This window comes from Symphalangus syndactylus, chromosome 17 (assembly GCF_028878055.3).
Source record: "Symphalangus syndactylus isolate Jambi chromosome 17, NHGRI_mSymSyn1-v2.1_pri, whole genome shotgun sequence".
Classification (NCBI taxonomy): domain Eukaryota; kingdom Metazoa; phylum Chordata; class Mammalia; order Primates; family Hylobatidae; genus Symphalangus; species Symphalangus syndactylus.
The window spans coordinates 81,449,534-81,468,638 of record NC_072439.2 but is presented as its reverse complement, the minus strand read 5'-3'; the positions used below and the strand labels follow the sequence as shown (position 1 = coordinate 81,468,638).

General features: G+C 41.6%; 1 protein-coding gene across 8 annotated transcripts in view; it reads right to left on the bottom strand.

Annotated features, from left to right (window-relative positions):
• USP13 (ubiquitin specific peptidase 13) overlaps positions 1-19,105 on the bottom strand; it is a 162,411-nt gene that overhangs the window by 22,399 nt on the left and 120,907 nt on the right. For all 8 annotated transcript variants that reach the window (XM_063621757.1, XM_063621758.1, XM_063621756.1 and 5 more), the window contains 5 exons: positions 12,738-12,826; positions 9,932-10,054; positions 7,704-7,730; positions 4,275-4,418; positions 1,333-1,499 (listed from right to left, as the gene is read on the bottom strand). In XM_063621757.1, the coding sequence (XP_063477827.1) occupies positions 1,333-1,499; positions 4,275-4,418; positions 7,704-7,730; positions 9,932-10,054; positions 12,738-12,826 (550 nt within the window). The remainder of the gene's footprint in view (positions 1-1,332; positions 1,500-4,274; positions 4,419-7,703; positions 7,731-9,931; positions 10,055-12,737; positions 12,827-19,105) is intronic.

Below are 19,105 nucleotides of genomic sequence, written 5' to 3'. Positions count from 1 at the left end.
AGAGGGATGCCGGTGTGGTACTATGTTAGAACCTTCTCTCCTGGAATGTTGGTAATATGTTTGAATTCCAGTAAAGACAAGATTAATATCTTGATTAATGGCAATAACACTGATTAGTTAAGTATAATTGTTTAAACTGAACTCCATGTACTTCAAACTAATTGACCATAAAAATATTTCCATCTTTCTCAGCTTGTGATATCACTGGCAAGTTAAAGAATTTGTATAGATATAGAACCTCTAATGAAACAGTCAGGCAAATAAAATGAGCGGAGCACAAGAAAGTACTCCAAGTAAAACAAACTCTGGTTGAGATATTTTAATCATCTTAAAGGGAGACAGGTTGTCCTAGCCACATCCTCGTGAGACAATCAAGAGCCACTGTGAGCTCAGCAACGGATCCTAGCAGGCACCCCATCAGGATAGGCAAGAAGTAATTGAGAGCAGGTATCTACTCAAAAATGGATTATGGTGTGACCAGGAAGGATGGGTTTTGCTTTGTTTTTTAAGTACTTTCCCTCGATATTAAACAGATACCAGCACCGCAGAAGGGAATCGTCTACCCTGTAGTTTCAGGGTCCCTTGTTTCTTGGTATCAAGAAGTTCATGGCTACCAGAAGAACCTTCTCTTTCTGCAGAGAGAAACAGCAGCAGAGAATTCCAAGGAGCCATTCAGTTTTCTATGAGGACTTTTGTTTGTTTGTTTGTTTGTTTGTTTTTGAGACGGAGTCTCGCTCTGTCGCCCAGGCTGGAGTACAGTGGTGCGAGCTTGGCTCACTGCAAGCTCCGCCTCCCGGGTTCACGCCATTCTCCTGCCTCAGCCTCTCCGAGTAGCTGGGACTAGTGCTGGGATTACAAGCGTGAGCCACCGCGCCCGGCCTCAATGAGGACTTTTAAGAGACATTTACCCAAGGTCTTGGTATCAGAAAAGCATTCTATCTCCTAAAGGACTTCTTACTGAACATGGAATTTAATGCATCACTCTTTCCTCTAGGGCCACAAGCAGCCTCCAAGTCAAATTTATGACCCCCTGTTAACAAACATTCAAGATGATATCAAGTTTCTTTCAGTTTGCTCATATTACCCCAGGTTTATTATCTCCTTATTCGTAAATTCTCTGTGTGAAAATCTTCATTTTAGCTTTATATTTACAATATGCAAATAAATCTTTATGGGCTATGGTGAGATTCACAGTTAGATGAATCAAACGTGAATCAAAATGATCAAAGTACATTGGAAAGTCTCAACTGCTACAGAAATAAATTCACACACACACACACACACACACACACACACACACACACACACACACACACAGTCTCTCATGCTCACCGTTGCTCGTAGTGCCTGAATAGCCTGATTTCGCTGAAATCCCATGGAGGTGATGATAGCTACGATTTCCTCTGGAGGTTGGTTATCCAATCCAGAAGCACCAAAAACAGAGGCTCCAGCAGAAGCTGCCCCTCCATAACCAGGCATGGTCAGCGGCTCAGCAAAATCTGAGAAAAATAACCACACCCAAGTCTTTTCCTTTTTTTTTTTTTTTTTGTCCTTAAACAACACTAACAAGGAAAAACATGATTCTACAAAGTTATAATAATCAAGACAGTCTGCAAAGTTATAATAATCAAGACAGTCTGGGCCAGGCATGGTGGCTCATGCCTGTAATCCCAGCACTTTGGGAGGCCAAGGTGAGTGGATCACCTGAGGTCAGGAGTTCGTGGCCAGCCTGGCCAACATGGCAAAATCCTGTCTCTACTAAAAATACAAAAATTAGCAGGGCGTGGTGGTGCACACCTGTAATCCAGCTACTTGGGAGGCTGAGGCACAAGAATCACTTGAACCCAGGAGGTGGAGGTTGCAGTGAGCTGAGATTGCACCACTGCACTCCAGCCTGGGCAACAGAGCAAGGCTCTGTCTCAAAAAAAAAAAAAAAAAAAGCCTGGTACTGGTATACAGGCAGACATATGGATCAATCAAATAGAATTGAGATTCCAGAAATAAAACCATATACCTGTGGTTAACTGATTTTCAACAAGACCACTCAGTGGGGAAAGGACATTATTTTCAACAAATGATGCTGGGACAACTGGATATCCACATACAAAAGAATAAAGTCAGACCCTCACCTCACATCATACACAAAATTAACTCAAAATGGATCACTGACCTAACTATAGGAGCTAAAACTATGATAATCTTAGAAGAAAACATAGGAGTAAGTCTTTTTGCCATTGGATTAGGCAATGGTTTCTTATTTACAACACAAAAAGCTCAAGTGATAAAAGAAAAAAAAAGATAAATTGGACATCATCAAAATTAAAAAATTTTGTGCTTCAACGGATACCATCAAGAAAGTGAAAAAAACACCAGAATGGGGGGAAAAATACAAATCATATATCTCACAGAAACTTGTATCTGGAATTTGAAAAGAAGTCTTAGAACTCAATAAAAGGATAACTTCATTAGAAATGGGCAAAGAATTTGAATAGGCATATCTCCAAATAAGATATACAAACAGTCAATAAACATGAAAAGATGCTCAACATCATTAGTCATTAGGAAACCAAAATCACAAGATACCACTTCATACCCACTGGGATGGGTATGATAAAAAAGATAATAATAAGGGTTAGTGACAATATGGAGAAATTGGAACTCACATTCATCACTGGTGGAAATGTAAAATGGTTCAGCCACTGTGTAAAACAGTTTGGTAGTTCCTCAAAAAGTTAAATATAGAGTTACCATATGACACAGCAATTCCACTCAAGAGAGGTAAAAATAAATGTCCATCCACACAAAAACTTGTACAAAAATGTTTATAGCAGCATTGTTCATAAAAGCCAAAAAATGTAAATAACCCAAATGTCCATGAACTGATAAAGATTGATAAAATATAATATATCCATAAAATAGACTATTATTATTGTTATTATTATTATTATTTTAGATGGAGTCTCACTCTGTTGCCCAGGCTGGAGGGCAGTGGCGTGATCTCGGCTCACTGCAACCTCCATCTCCTGGGCTCAAGCAATTCTCCTGCCTCAGTCTCCCAAGTAGCTGAGACTCCAGGTGCCCGCCACCATGCCCAGACAATTTTTGCATTTTTAATAGAGACAGGGTTTCACCATGTTGGCCAGGCTGGTCTCGAACTCTTGACCTCAAATGATCCTCCTGCCTTGGCCTCCCAAAGTGCTGGGATTACAGGTGTAAGCCACCAGACCCGACCCAATAGACTATTATTTTACCATAAAAAGGAATGAAGTACTGACACATGCTACAACATAGATGAATCTTGAAAGCATTATGCTAAGTGATAGAAACCAAACACAAACGACCTCATATTATATGACTCCATTTATATGAAATGTCCAAAACAGGCAAATCCCTTGATCCAGAAAACAGATTCATGGTTGCCAGGGGCTGGGGTGAGTGGGAAAATGGGGAGTGACTGCTAATATGTATGAGATTTCTTTTGGAGGGTACAAAATGTTCTAAAATTTGATAGTGGTAATGGTTGCACAACTCTGAATTTATGAAAAACCATTGAAATGTACACTTTAAACAGATGAATATATACATTATAGCTTAATAAAGTAGATAAAAGAAAAAGCTAACTAAACATCCTCCATTTCTTCATGCCCATGTTTCCATTTCAAATTTTCATCATCGCTTAGTTAGAAGTATATCCCATACCTTTCTATTGGTCTTTTTGCCACTGACTTATACACTTTAAAGGGGTGAATTATATCTCAATAAAGCTGTTTGGGGTTTTTTTTGTTTGTTTGTTTGTTTGTTTTTTTGAGACAGAGTCTCGCTCTGTCACTCAGGCCGGAGTGCAGTGGTGTGATCTTGGCTCACTGCAGCCTCCGCCTCCTGCGTTCAAGCGATTCTCCTGCCTCAGCCTCCTGAGTAGCTGGAACTACAGGTATGCACCACCATGCCCAGCTAATTTTTGCATCTTTAGTAGAGATGGGGTTTCACTATGTTGGCCAGGATGGTCTTCATCTCTTGACCTCATGATCCACCGCCTCGGCCTCCCAAAGTGCTGGGATTACAGGCATGAGCCACCACACCCGGCCTAAAGCTGCTGTTTTTAAAAAAAGAAGAAGAAAAAAGACAAAGACTGGCTTTCTCCTCTGCTGCAGTAGATTAGGAACTATAAAGTCATTTTCTAGGGATACATCCATAGGGGCCTTGGAAGGACCAGGACTCAGCATCACTGAGGGTCACATCAGACTCCAAAGCCATTCCATTTTCTCGCCACCTACCTGGCTCTTCCATGTGAACAATGATCCAGTTGAAGGCCACCTCGGCACCCATATTTCCAGTGAAGTACACAGCCTTGCGACATGCTTCCAGCGGGAAACCCATCTCGGCCAGCTGCATCACTGATGACTCATCGATGTCTGATGCTACAGGGCACAACAGGATATTCTAGTGTGAAAGAGGAAACTGTCGCTTCTTGTCTTAGCTGCTCTTCACTCTCTTATCCACATGCTACCCAAAGAAAGTGCTATTTTGTTGGGTGTAGATAACGGTTTTACTTTGTTTAGTTTTAAGCCACACAAATATTAAAGCTATTTGGGCTAAGCTTAAATCTTTGACCCAAATAGGAACCAGGTTAATTGCCTGGACAATCCAAGCAATGAAAAACGATTCTCTAATTTCATATGGGGAGATTTAGTGTATTCCCAGAACGTTTTCAGAGCATTCTCAAGACCTCTACAGCAGCCTCTCCTATGACTGAAACTTGAACAGAAAGCACTAACTACAGCCGTAAAAGCCTGTTCCTTAAACCTCATGGAAAGTTACTGCAGGCCTATAAATACATCTGGCAATCATAGGAAGCAAGCAGCTCTGGGAAATGGAGAGTGCAAATGTTAAGTATAGAAGGAAAAAGTTCCTTTTTTAATTATACAAGTTTAAAACATTAAGAGACGGCTTTACAAAGTAACTTGGGCTCAGATACAGAGGCTTTTGTTTTCTTGTGTTAATAACACATAGATATTGATAGAGATGTGTGTGTAAATCTGTATGTATGTATGGATACATACACATACACACTGTTCTCAAATTATACCAAAAGAGGAGAAAAAAACCGGAAAATAAAATATATCCCTTGGGTTTTCCATGTCGTGAGGACCCTACTAAAACTTCTGTCAATTTTCTGTCAAACAGTAGAAGAACTGAGAAGAGAGATAGCTGTTCTACAAAAATTTTGTATTGAAAATGCATTTACCAGGCAGGCACAGTGGCTCATGCCTGTAATCCCACCACTTTGGGAGGCCAAGGTAGGTGGATCACAAGGTAAAGAGATGGAGACCATCCTGGCCAACTTGGTGAAACCCTGTCTCTACTAAAAATACAAAAATTAGCTGGGCATGGTGGCATGCACCTGTAGTCCCAGCTACCTGGGAGGCTGAGGCAGGAGAATCGCTTGAACCCCAGAGGCAGAGGTTGCAGTGGGCTGAGATCGTGCCACTGCACTCCAACCTGGTGACAGAGTGAGACTCCATCTCAAAACAAAAAAAAAAAATGCATTTACTAAAGTGCTCTCTTACAAGGAAGATACACAGAACATCCTATCCAGGTCAAATGTTCAGAAAACGATGATGTTGGACAACAGTGATTCCCAAATTGTGTTCTACAGGATCCTAGTGTTCTAACAGATGTAACCACTGAATCAAAAACGGGGTTTCTGTAGTAAAATAAGTTTTTAAACCTACATAGTCTACCCTCTCCTCAGAAATTCATGATGTGCATTAGCACAGTGAAGACTCAAAAGTTCTGTAATAAAGAATCCTACAGTAAAGAAACTATGAAACTCTGTAGAGCACCTTTCAACATCTTTTAAGACTTTAATCTTAAAAGATATAAGATATAGATATAATCTCAAACATACATGTTTATAATATTAGACTAGAAATACATAATTCTGGCCAGGTGCGGTGGCTCACGCCTGTAATCCCAACACTTTGGGAGGCCAAGGCAGGCAGATGACGAGGTCAGGAGTTCGAGACCAGCCTAGCCAACATGGTGAAACCTTGTCTCTACTAAAAATACAAAAAATTAGCCAGGCATGGTGGCGCACACCTGTAGTCCCAGCTACTCGGGAGGCTGAGACAGAAGAATTGCTTGAACCCAGGAGGCAGAGGTTGCAGTGAGCCGAGATTGTGCCACTGCACTCCAGCCTGGGCGACAGAGCAAGACTCCAACTCAAAAAAAAAAAAATTTTTAACAAAGGTAGGATGCAAATGTCAGTTCATGACAGATAGCTTTATTTTCTCCTGATTGTTGGTAAGACAGCATGCTTAGATCCAGGAGGAAATAAATGGCCAAACCAGCAACACTAAAAAATGGCTGCATGCTCTCACCATCAGAGGCAGGCTCCTCTGGCACAGTGAATTCCAAATGCCCATCAATTCCCATGGAGTGAGATCCTGCAGGCCAGCTCTCCACAGCATCAGGCACAATCAGCAAACCTCTCACATGCCAGGATAGTCTAGTGGCATGAGAAGCAAGGTAACTCCTAGCCCTAGTTCTGGTCCCAGGTCTTGGGTCTCCAAAACTTCCTAGATCTAGGAAGTTTGATCCTCTATAAAATGTCACCTGCCTTGCCCTTCCTACCATGATATGGGACCTTTTTTATAAAAAGTAGAGTTGTAGACCTGTCCCAGTGAGATCTGGGACCTTGTTTTATAAAAAGTAGAGCTGTAGACCATTGAAAGAATTTATGGAACAATAAATGCTAAATGATCCATGGTAAACATTCAAAAACTTTAGCAGTGGCTATTACAATTAGATTATTCACAGTGGGAATAGTATGTCCCAGGCTACCCATTGTCCTACCAGGTCTCATGTGAAGATCATGGCAGGCTGACCCTTGCTGACTCTAATTACTCCTCTAACAATCAGCAAAACATAATTGTCTCAAGAAAGGAAACATGGAGGTCTAAGCTACATGATCCATCATTCTCAATGTGTAAGATTCAAACTCCTAAATTAATATTAGTTACTGTCTTGAAAGACTTTACAGACCAAAAGATTTAGAGTATCTAGTGTTAAATGCTTTCTCTTTCTCCTAGTTAATATCTAAATATTGTCTATCATTTATTTTTTACGTTCTTTCTAGAAAACCAAGAGTATCAACTCCCACAGGATTAGGAACTAAAAGGCTATAAAATTAACAAAGAATCCAATCAAACTAATATCCTTGAGAGCATTAATTAACACTATCATGTCCTGTCAACTGTGTGTCTTCATTATGTGTCTGATAGCAGGAGAGGAAAAAGTGACTGACCACTGTGCCACCATTGCACAAAGACGTCTACTCAGTGGCCAGAGAGGGAAGAAAGGGCATGGCTAGCCCCATTCACACATGAGGAAACTGGGGCTCAGAGAAGGTAAGTAAATTACTCCAGGTCACACAGTCATAAACGGCAGGCCAAGATTCTGACCCAGGGCTAGTTAGCTTCATGCTAATGGTCACTCTCCTGAGCCCCACGGGCCACCTGATCAGCGTGTCACTGACTAGCAGACACAGAGTTGTTCCCACCTGGGAAAAGCTGCACACACACTTTTCCCAGATGGGAAGAGTGTATAAAGAGAACAATGCCTCTTTACTGAACTCTCACAGACAAATTCATCAGATTAATAACAATAGTAGGACATTGAGAAACATTTTTAAAGATACATACGGTCTATCAATTGGTTCATCAGGCGATCTGGAAATTAAGGGAGAGGACAGAAAATGAGACCAAACCATGTTGAGGAGTTATAGAAAAAGAAAACCCATTGATCCAGGGCATTCCCAATGCCCTCCCCACTCCTGGGGACCACACACTGTTGTCAGTCCCTCAACCACACACAGACCACCCCAGCCTCAGTAATAAGAGAAAGTAATAGCTTTCAGGCATTTAGGTTGGTTAAAACATGATGCTTTGATTAATATCCAAACAAACCACTATTTCCCTATTATCTCTCTATTATTTCTTCTTTAAAAAAAATTTTTTTTTGGAGACAGGGTCTCACTCTGTCACCCAGACCCAGAAGGTGGTACAGCAATCATGGTTCATTGCAGCCTCGACCTCCTAGGCTCAGGTGATCCTCCTGGCTCAGCCTCCTGAGTAGCTGGAACTACAGGCACATGTCACCAGTCACCACACCTGGCAAACTTTTAAATTTTTTATTTTTTGTAGAGACAGTGTCTCACTATGCTGACCAGGCTGGTTTCAAATTCCTGGGCTCAAGTGATCCTCCCACCTCAGCCTCCCAAAATGCTGGGATTACAGGCATGCACCACCACGCCCGGCCTCTCTCTGTATTTCTTTTTTTTTTTTTTTTTTTTTTTTTTGAGACAGAGTCTCGCTCTGCCTCCAGGCTGGAATGCAGTGGCACAATCTCGGCTCACTGCAACCTCCGACTCCCTGGTTCAAGCGATTCTTCTGCCTCAGCCTCCCGAGTAGCTGGGATTACAGGCATGTGCAGCCACACCCAGTTAATTTTTGTATTTTTAGTAGAGACGAGATTTCACCATGTTGGCCAGGATGGTCTCAATCTCCTGACTTCGTGATCTGCCCGCCTTGGCCTCCCCAAGTGCTGGGATTACAGGCGTGAGCCACCGTGCCTGGCCCTCTCTCTGTATTTCTAAGAGCTCTGTATAACTACAAACCAAAGATTCTATTATGAACATCAAAGGGAGCTGGAGCAGTACTAATAAACCATCTTGTATTTATCTGATGCCCATGCTGATCCTTCTTTAACCCCTTTAATGAACCATCTGTACTACGTGACCTAGAATGTCCCTTCTCTACTCTTTCTCTATAATTTAGCATTTGACCCAGCATTAGAGAACAACATAATACAGATGCCTATCTGAATCCTATCTTGCTCCTTCTAGACTCATCTTACCCTTCCTTTATACCTGACCATGGTCACCTTCACTGTTTAACTGAAGGAAAACATTTAGTAGAGGGTCCCAGAGTGCTCTGTCATTATGAGTTAATTTACTCATTAGGAAGATGAACAGTAAACAGGTGAGCAAACAAAGCCAGAATGAAACTGATTTCATCAGGATAACTGAGCTAATAATTAAACCAAGATTTTTCTGACACAGTTTTTGAATCCACAAAGGTGAGACAACTATTTTTGGCATATCCTTTTCCATTAAAAAGTTGTGAGGCTGGGCATGGTGGCTCATGCCTGTAATCCCAACACTTTGGGAGGCCAAGGCGGGCAGATCACGAGGTCAGGAGATTGAGATCATCCTCACTCACAAGGTGAAACCCCATCGCTACTAATAATACAAAAAAAAAATTAAGCGGGCACGGTGGCACACACCTGTAGTCCCAGCAACTCGGGAGGCTGAGGCAGGAGAATTGCTTGAACCCAGGAGGTGGAGGTTGCAGTGAGCTGAGATCGTGCCACTGCACTCTAGTCTGGGCAACAGAGCAAGGCTCCACCTCAAAAAAAAAAAAAAGTTATGTATTCTGAACAATGACCAGTGATGGGGTCACAGAGTCAAAGAGAAACTCAAACCTCTTCCTTTCTATGAAGCAGTAACAAAGCTGGGGAGGTGAGATGCCGTCACAGTTTTTAAAACCAACCCGCGCTGTTCAATTTCCCCTTTAGGTTGTCCAAAGGTACTCCCAAGAATGACACAGCTTCCCTAGACTAAGAGCCTACAGAAAAAAACTGTCCATTTCAACCACACATGATGGGTCTGTGCCTCTCACAATGTCTATTTTATGTTTACCGTTGCAGCCACGCCTCCCTTCTGTGTGTCAGTGGTGGGTTACATCACAGCAAGGCAGCTAAACCCCCAATGGGTGGCGGTGGTAGCAGCAACACAGTGGTGGAAGAAAGAGACTGTTCCTATAGAACAGGGTGGGAAGGTAGAGCATATTCTCCTGGCAGGAGATGGTACCTTTTGAGTCATCAGGAATGACTATGGGGGGGCTGATGTCTGGAAGTTCTTCCTCTCCTGGCTGTAACCCCCTGGCTCGGAGATGGTTGATATCAAGTAGGTCTGGCATATCAATAGAAACATCTGCAAAATGAGAGAGATTATATCCACTGGACTCTCCATAATCACCTTATTATAATACCAGCACTATAACTCTACATGCATGCGTCTAGACAGAGCTAAGGGATGTTTTTCAGTTCTCTAGAATATGTCGCTCGACCAGCAGGTTCATGAAGACTAATCAGATATTAGTGGAGAACCCAGGGAGAAAATACAGTGGGTGGCAGGATTTCACACCAAACGAGCAAATCAGTCAAGCCTGAGATCACAAACTGGCAGCCCATAGACCATGTGTGGCCCAGACACAATCTGTTTGATATTTTAAAAGTGTGGACAAGGCCAGGCGCGGTGGCTCACGCTTGTAATCCCAGCACTTTGGGAGGCCGAGGCGGGCGGATCATGAGGTCAGGAGATCGATACCACGGTGAAACCCCGTCTCTACTAAAAATACAAAAAAATTAGCCGGGCGTGGTGGCGGGCACCTGTAGGCCCAGCTACTCGGAGAGGCTGAGGCAGGAGAATGGCGTGAACCCAGGAGGTGGAGCTTGCAGTGAGCCAAGATCGCGCTACTGCACTCCAGCCTGGGTGACAGAGCGAGACTCCGCCTCAAAAAAAAAAAAAAAAAAAAAAAAAAAGTGTGGACAACAAATTCCAACGTTTAAATCAGAAGATTTAAGGTAAAATCCAGATTTCCAGCTTATTTTGAAAAGCATAAAGCTGTAGCATATTCTCATATGTAACAACCGTCTGGAGCTGATCTCCAGTTTCTACCCTAGACAATGGTGCAATGTTAGTCTGACACAGACCCCACTGCTCCTTGTTGCTCCCTGAGCATCATATTTGTGCTACTCTGAGTCTCATGGCAGTTTTTCTAGTCCATCTCTTTATTTAAAGTGGGAACACCCAAGCGAGGCCAAGATAGCTAGCTACAAGCTTCCTATACTCAGCCCAGTTCTTTCATTTAGATTATTACCCTGTCCTTTTTAGGCATTTGAGTTTGCCAACCCCATTTGATGATGCAACCCATTCTCAGATCATAATGGGTACTGTGGATATTGTAACTAATGTATTGAATAAATAATGAAGTTTTAAAGACATTAATTGAATCTCAAGTGTATGATCTTTACAGCACTTTTTTTAACTTCTTGGTTCTGTTATTGTGTTGACTTATTCAAACACAAAATCTGTCAGACTAATACCCTGTCAAGATTTAGTGCTGCACATATTCAGATGATAATAATGAAAAACGGGTTCAAATGTTGGTACAGGATACACCTTTTGGGCTAGCAAACAACCTGAAAATACTATCCCCAAAATCAGTTATGAAACCAGGTTCATAAATCCTACTTTAAAACAACCCAAAGAACAAAGCTTAGTGTAAAAAAGCAAATTTAAATTTCAGGGGGTAGCAAAACCAAACATAAAAACTGACCAACAAAATCAATGCAACTGCTCCTTATGAGAAAAATTCAGGTTCATTGAAGAAAATTTTGAGGTTCCTTAAAATTCAGCAAGTCGATGAAATATTACTCAAATTTTGTATTCCTTTACAGAAATTCCAAGGACAAAGAAAATAAGCAAACTATTCCCAAGGCAATTCAAAGCCTTCAGAGCAAGAAAGTTTTTTCTCTCAGGTACTTTTCAGGTCCACAGAAGAAAAGCTGAGTGGTCAGCATCCTGCCCTCTGCCTTCCCCTGCTCACAAAACTATTCTGCCAGGAAAAGGGAGGATCTCCTGCAGGATCAGTAACAGCCCAGCACAATTTCACGTGGCAAAAAAGTGCTGTGTAACTGTTAGTACTGGAGGTCTCTAGGAAATCACTCCAGCAGATTCTACATCCTTTTTTCCTATCTCCTTCAGGCGAGTGCTTAGTTAACCAGCGTAAGATTGAGTTGGGTTTTTTCTTAAGTACTTAAAAACATAAAAACTTTAAAAGACTGGCAAAGAGTCCAAGGTACTTGCTTGAGAAACTGTACATTCTTCTACACCACTGAGGACAACTTAGTAACGCCCTTTGTATTAGATTATAATGCTGGAGAAAGGCTTTTATGTATTGTCTGGAAAATTAACCTCTAACAATGGTCAGGAACTTTAAAAATTAGCATAAAGAAAGCTTCATGAAGCCAAAATCACATCCTTTTGTTTTACTGTCTAATGCAACTGGCTTTTTCTACTTTATTAAGTGAATGTCATCAGCCACACCTGCCTGCTCAGAGGCAGAGGAGAGATGCTAAGAGGAGACTGCATCTTCAACCACTGGCTGCTCAAAGTGTGGTCTGTGGACCAGCAGCACCAACAGCATCAGTAGGACCAACAGCATCAGCATCACGTGGGAGCTTGTTAGAAACACAGAATCGCAGGCCCACTCCAGACCTGCCCAATCTGCACCTGCGTTTTAATCAAGATCCCAGGTAATTCATATGCACATTAAAGTTTGAAAGCACTGTTTATTTGACAATGTGAGGATTCTGTTTACACTCTTAGAATTTGGTCATTCCAGAAGCCATAACTGGAGAGGTGGGTAAGCAGGTGGCAATTTTTATTGTCAGTTCTTATCATATACTCTGATTCAAAACAGAAAGGTGAGAATGATGGAAGAATGAAGTGGAACTGTTTGTGGCAGCCAACTACATGGGCTCTTTCACATGCCATGTTGTTTAAATGGCTCATTTGATGTTTTAAGCGAAAGCATGCAAAAGATACCTACCAAATTTTTTGGGAACCCAGTCAAGACCAAAAGTGAACTTCTTTATCTGCACTACCAAGTATTCAGGGAATGAAGCAAAGCGAGATGTTCTGGGAAACACAAGGGGATATATCAATGAAACAAGGCAATAAGAATTGTGAATACAGTTCAAAAAGCATATCAACTTTGTCTGAGGCACACCTGGCCATTCCAATGGCTGAACTGAAGAGGAGGAACATGCAAACACAGACATGTAAGTGGACACACATTCGCTCTCCCCTGCTCATTTGTCCTGGCCTCTTCACAAGAAGAAAATGTTTAATGTAGAATGTTATCGTTTAAGAATGCTTTTGGGTGGGCACGGTGGCTCACACCTGTAATCTCAGCACTTTGGGAGGCCGAGGTGGGCAGATCACCTGAGGTCAGGAGTTCAAGACCAGCCTGGCCAACATGGTGAAATCCCATCTCTACTAAAAATACAAAATTTAGCCAGGCGTGGTGGGGCACGCCTGTAATCCCCACTCAGGAGGCTAAGGCAGGAGAGTCACTTGAACCCCGGAGGCGAAGGATGCAGTGAACTGAGATCATGCCACTGGACTCCAGCCTGGACAACAGAGTGAGACTCCATCTCAAAAAAAAAAAAAAAAAGAATGCTTTTGGGCCTGTTTCAAAATTGTTACTTTTACTTTGCTGTGGTGTTTTATATTTCTGAAAAGTGCTTTTCAACCATTTGTTCTTTCTGAAATCCTTGTTAGAATTTAGTATACATATTTTTAACTGTTTACAGCATGCATGCATGGTGTATACGTATGTGGGGTTTGAAAAGGCTCCCCAGGTGATCCTGAAACACCTCCAACTCCACTTCTACTTTCACACAGAGTCACTGTCTCATAGCACAGAGTTGGCAGATGAAGGGCTTACTGAAACTTTGGTTGAGGTTGACTATTGGAAATGCCAGGGCCTCATTAAAATACTGCAGTACTTAATCCATGGCCACATGGATCCTAGGGCTAGACATATTATGGGATAAGTATCCAAAGCATCTGAATCTGGGCCTTGAAGTTTAAAATCAATACACATTACCAGTATCTTGAATCCTCTTCAAACTTTCAGAAAGGCTCAATTTCCTGGGCATAGATTTGGAAATTTTATACACAGACTGTTCAACCTGTACACCAAATTCATACCCTAGTTCCAGCTCATTCACTCCACATTTATCATCTTGTTTTTAACAACCATTTCTATTTGTAGTCAATGTGGGTGTGGTAGGTATATGTAAAAAAGAAAATGAGCTGTTTGTAGGTATTACAGGTACCTTTTAAAATAAAAAATTCTAGAATATCCTCCCCTATTCCACTTTTCAAATCTAAGTCATTGCCTTCTATTTGTAATGCATCTTCCCAGAATTTAGAAAACAAATGCAAATGTATTGCTGCCCCCTAGTGTCAGAGAAAAGGCACAGCACAGGGACAGAACACGAGGCAAAAAACAAACGATGGGGATGTGGGTCTTGAAAATGCCACTTCATTCACTCCAAATCTGGGCAAACCACTGACCCTCCCTGATCAATCTACAAAATGGACTTACTAATCATGTCTACCTGCCAGGCCGTGCAATGTTCATGAAATGATGTGAAACCGCTTGGCACACTAGAAAGTATTGTATATACCTAAGGAATTAGCATGATTATTTTGTCATGAAAGAGGTAAAAGCTATAAAGCCTTGGATGCTGAAATGAACTGTCACTTATCTGTATTTTACCCCCAGGCAAGTTATCTACTATTAGCCAGGCTCACTCTCCAGAAATTATATATTATCTCTAATTAGGTTTTTCTATCTTCTGAGAAGCAGTAATAAACATTATTCTTATTTAAATGTCACCAAGTCCTCAACTGCACCAAAAAACAACAAACTCCGTCTGGTATTTTATATATACATATATATATATATATACACACACACATATATATATACACACATATATATGTACATATGTGTGTATATATATATTTTTTTGAGACAGAGTTTTGCTCTTGTTGCGCAGGCTGGAATGCAACGGCGTGATCTCGGGTCACTGCAACCTCTGCCTCCCGGATTCAAGTGATTCTCCTGCCTCAGCCTCCTGAGTAGCTGGGATTACAGGCGCCTGCCACCATGCCCAGCTAATTTTTGTATTTTTAGTAGAGATGGGGTTTCACCATGTTGGCCAGGCTGGTCTCAAACTCCTAACCTCAGGTGATCCACCCACCTCGGCCTCCCAAAGTGCTGGGATTACAGATGTGAGCCACCGCACCTGGCCATGATATTTTAATGTAAAAATGTTCTTTTTCTTACCTCCTCTTCCTACCACATTAGCTTAAAATCTGGAAAATACATAACAGTGAAATCAACCAAAAGACATTGGTAAACCAATAAGTTCCAAAATATGACTCAGGATCCCTGAGACTCTTGAAGCTGCTCTGTGGTCAGTATCTAAGCGGGGTGTCAGCTGTAATACCATAATAGGGGTAGTGGAATAACTCAAGGTTGGGGCAGGGATAATTTAACACATCACTGTGTTATGGGTAGCTGCCAACCTAAAAGTACCAGAAAGTGATTTAGATGGTGTTCACATAATATTTGCCCTATTGGGTAAAACATTCTTTATTCATCTTTGTAACCTCTATAGGGTCTCAAGTTGAATCGCTCACATGTAGTAACTGTTCAATATATATCTGTTCAAATCAATCTCAAAAGTTATGCTTTGCATTCATTTATTGCAGTTTGGGGACATCAAGTTAGTTAAATCTAGCAAAGTTATAAATCACACTCAGCTTATTCTTTTATTTCTAAAATTAATTTCTGGAATTAAAATATTTCTTGGAAAATGATATGTTTTTAATAAAGATCATTAGAATGTAAATCATTCAAAGAGATCTAGACAGACAGCACATTTCTTCAAAGAGCAGTTATGGGAATTAAATGATTTAGGACATATAAAGTGCTTAGAATATGTCCCAACAACAATATTGTGTTGTTGTTAACAACCTGTTAACATTATTTAAAATATATTGATTATTCGCTAAATCTCAATTAAGGCAAAAATACGATAAAGATTTTATTGAGAAAGAAACATAAATTGTACCTCTTCCTGACATTAAGACATTAAGATGTCTACAGTATTGAAAACCTAACAACTAAAAAAACCATAATCTTCCCCTGTCTACTTGTTGAAAATATGATCATCAATCCACCACACTCAAATTATATCACCAAAGACAAAAAAAGGAAGATAAAGATAACAGAAATAACAATTCCATCCTATATTTGCCCCGTGTGAAGCACTTTATACAGCTTATCTCACTTAATCCTTACCCCAACCCTGTAAAGAAAGTACCATTATTATCCCCAGTTTACAGATAGGGAAGCCGGGCTTATGGCAGTGAGATCACTTGGCCAAGGTTGTCGCATACCAATAAGTTCTAGATTGGGCATTCAAACACTGGACATCTACCTAGACTCTGTGCTCTGCAACCCCACATTATGCTTTTCTCTTTATAAATGATAATGGGTAAGTAAAAGTCTCTCCCTCTCAGCTCTTCATCTGTGAGCTATCTGAGGGCAGGAATTAGGTCTTGTGCAACCCGTTGCCTAGGATATGCTAAGTGAGCAATAATATTTGCTGGGTGAATAAACTTTCCAAGCACTAATATTCTTCCCAGACACGGTCTGTTCATGATCATTTAAGAGAAGGGTCTTTATGTCTGGCCCATACTGATGCAAGATCCGCCAAGATCTTTAGGACATTTTTTGCCTCTTCCTGGTCTTCTGGCTCTGGGTGTAACAAAAGAAAAACCCAAGGCCCCAAATTAACAAAACGTAGACTGAATCACAGCCTACATTGCTGGAAATAAAAATAACATCTCTTAGAAATCCACTCAACTGGTTTTCTCAAAACTAATATTTGAAACATGATAAAGCATAATAAAGAAAAAGCAAGGTTCTACAAAAATGTAAAGATAAGCAAGTATGACAAGGAATATGGGGGTGCTTGATAACAGGCATTTAGAGTTTGAACTCAATCAGACTGGAATGAATCCCATGCCTGCCACTTACTGGCCAATTACTTCTTTTATTTTTTCCTTCATAAAATGAGAAAATAATGGAACCTACCTCAGACTACTAAGAGGATGAAATATGATAATTGATGGGAAGTGCTTGACACATGACCTGGCAATAACAAATGTGCAATAAATGATAGTTGCTTATTACCTTTAACACCATCTTTTTCTTTCCCACAAGGACCAGTTTTCAATTAATAACAACTGGATACGCCCAGTACTAATTCTTCACATGTATATAAAAGGCACATGCAAGAGCATGTGTGTATGCAGACAAAAAGGAAAAGGTAAAAGGTCCTTGTAAGAACTATAGGAAGCAGAAACCCCTCCTCGAGGATTCTAGATAGATATGCTAGCACTGCCTACAACTGAATATTTTGTAGCATCTAAGGAGAAATTCAGGAGAGCATCATTTCTCCATTACAGATGGAATCACTGGGCGGTGACTTTGCCCCAGGACAGAAGCTAAGGTGGAAGGTGGACACAGGAGAAGAATCCAGGTCTCCTGACCACTAGCCCTGGGCTCAGGGAATCTGCCTCTCTGTGGAAAGCTAATGCCTCTCAGTCCCCGTTTTAAAGATGGGCCATTTCCAGGTGTTGAAAAGGCTGCTTCCTGGCAGGACACTTCTAGGGAGAGGCAGGAGCAGACAGTGTGTCACACCCTGCACTTCTAAGACACCAGGCCCCTTTTCTGAAGAGCAGAAAGGGGTGGCCGAGGGCCAGGCAAGTGAACAATACCCCAGCTGGCAGCTCACACCTGATCCTGGGGCTTTCGAAGCTTCCAGGCCCCACAAGCACCTTCCACCTCCAAAATGGACTCAGAACAAAAGCACAAAGAGAAAAGGATAAGTGTTTGAGGAATCAGTCTTAAACCTACTGTCAATGATTTTAAAAAATTGCTTCCATCACTAATAGAGCGTGTAGAGGTCTCACTGCCCAAAGATATCTCTGAGTTGTAATAAAGTGTCTCTCACACTGAACTTGACAACTCAACAACTGTTATCTGCAAGGACACAAACTGGCACATGCACATGTGCACACATACACAACATACACACACACAACCACCCATACCTACAACTGAGCAGTCCTAGGATAAAAACTCACCTAGTGATGGGCAACTGATACCTGAATGAACTACTATTAATCTCCCTTGGATAGGGAGCTTTTAAAAAATAATTTTAATAAATATAGCTTGTTTTTCCTTTTTGAAATAAATTGTTTTTGCTTTACCTGTTTTTAACATACGAACTCTATAATCGGAAACAGCAGAAGCCTGAGGGAGGGGTTTCACAGAGAACAAATAATATAGGTTGAGGCCAGACATGGTGGCTCATGCCTGTAATCCCAGCACTTTGGGAGGCTGAGGAGGGCAGATCACCTGAGGTCAGGAGTTCAAGATCATCCTGGCTAAATAGTGAAACCCCGTCTCCACTAAAAAAACAAAAATTTGCTGGGTGCGGTGGCTCACACCTGCAATCCAGCACTTTGAGAGGCCAAGGCGGGAGGATCACCTGAGGTTGGGAGTTCGAGACCAGCCTGACCAACATGGAGAAACCCCATCTCTACTAAAAATACAAAATTAGCCGGGCATGGTGGCGCAGGCCTGTAATCCCAGCTACTCGGGAAGCTGAGGCAGGAGAATCCCGGGAGGCGCCCGGGAGGTGCAGGTTGTGGCGAGCCAAGATCGCGCCACTGCACTCCAGCCTGGGCAACAAAAGCAAAACTCCGTCTCAAAAACAAACAAACAAAAAATACAAAAATTAGCCGGGCTTGGTGGCATGTGCCTGCATTCCCAGCTACTCGGGAGGCTGAAACAGGAGAATTGCTTGAACTTGGGAGGCAGAGGTTGCAGTGAGCCAAGATCATGCCACTGCACTCCAGCCTGGGTGACAGAGCGAGACTCCCTCTAAAATATATATATAATATATAAAATTTTATATATATATATGTTGAACTGCTATTGAGGCCATGGTAAAAACAGCCTGCACCAGCTGTTCCATCCTTTAACCCCCTTTATGTTAGCCAAAAGCTCCTTAGCCTCAAAGAAAAATGGCCAAAGAATATCTGAACGTAGCAAAACTCCTGGAGCCAAACTTTCAGACCTCCCTTTGTTTTATGCCACTGCAAGCACACTTTTTCCAATTAAGTGCAGTGATATGAAGTGTGTTGGCAAGGACTTGACTGTATCAAATCAACTAGGGTGGCAGATGGAGAAAAAAAAACTTTTATGTGTCTGACAACCAGCCTCACAATGTGAAAACAGGACATCTGACTAAACCCTGAGCG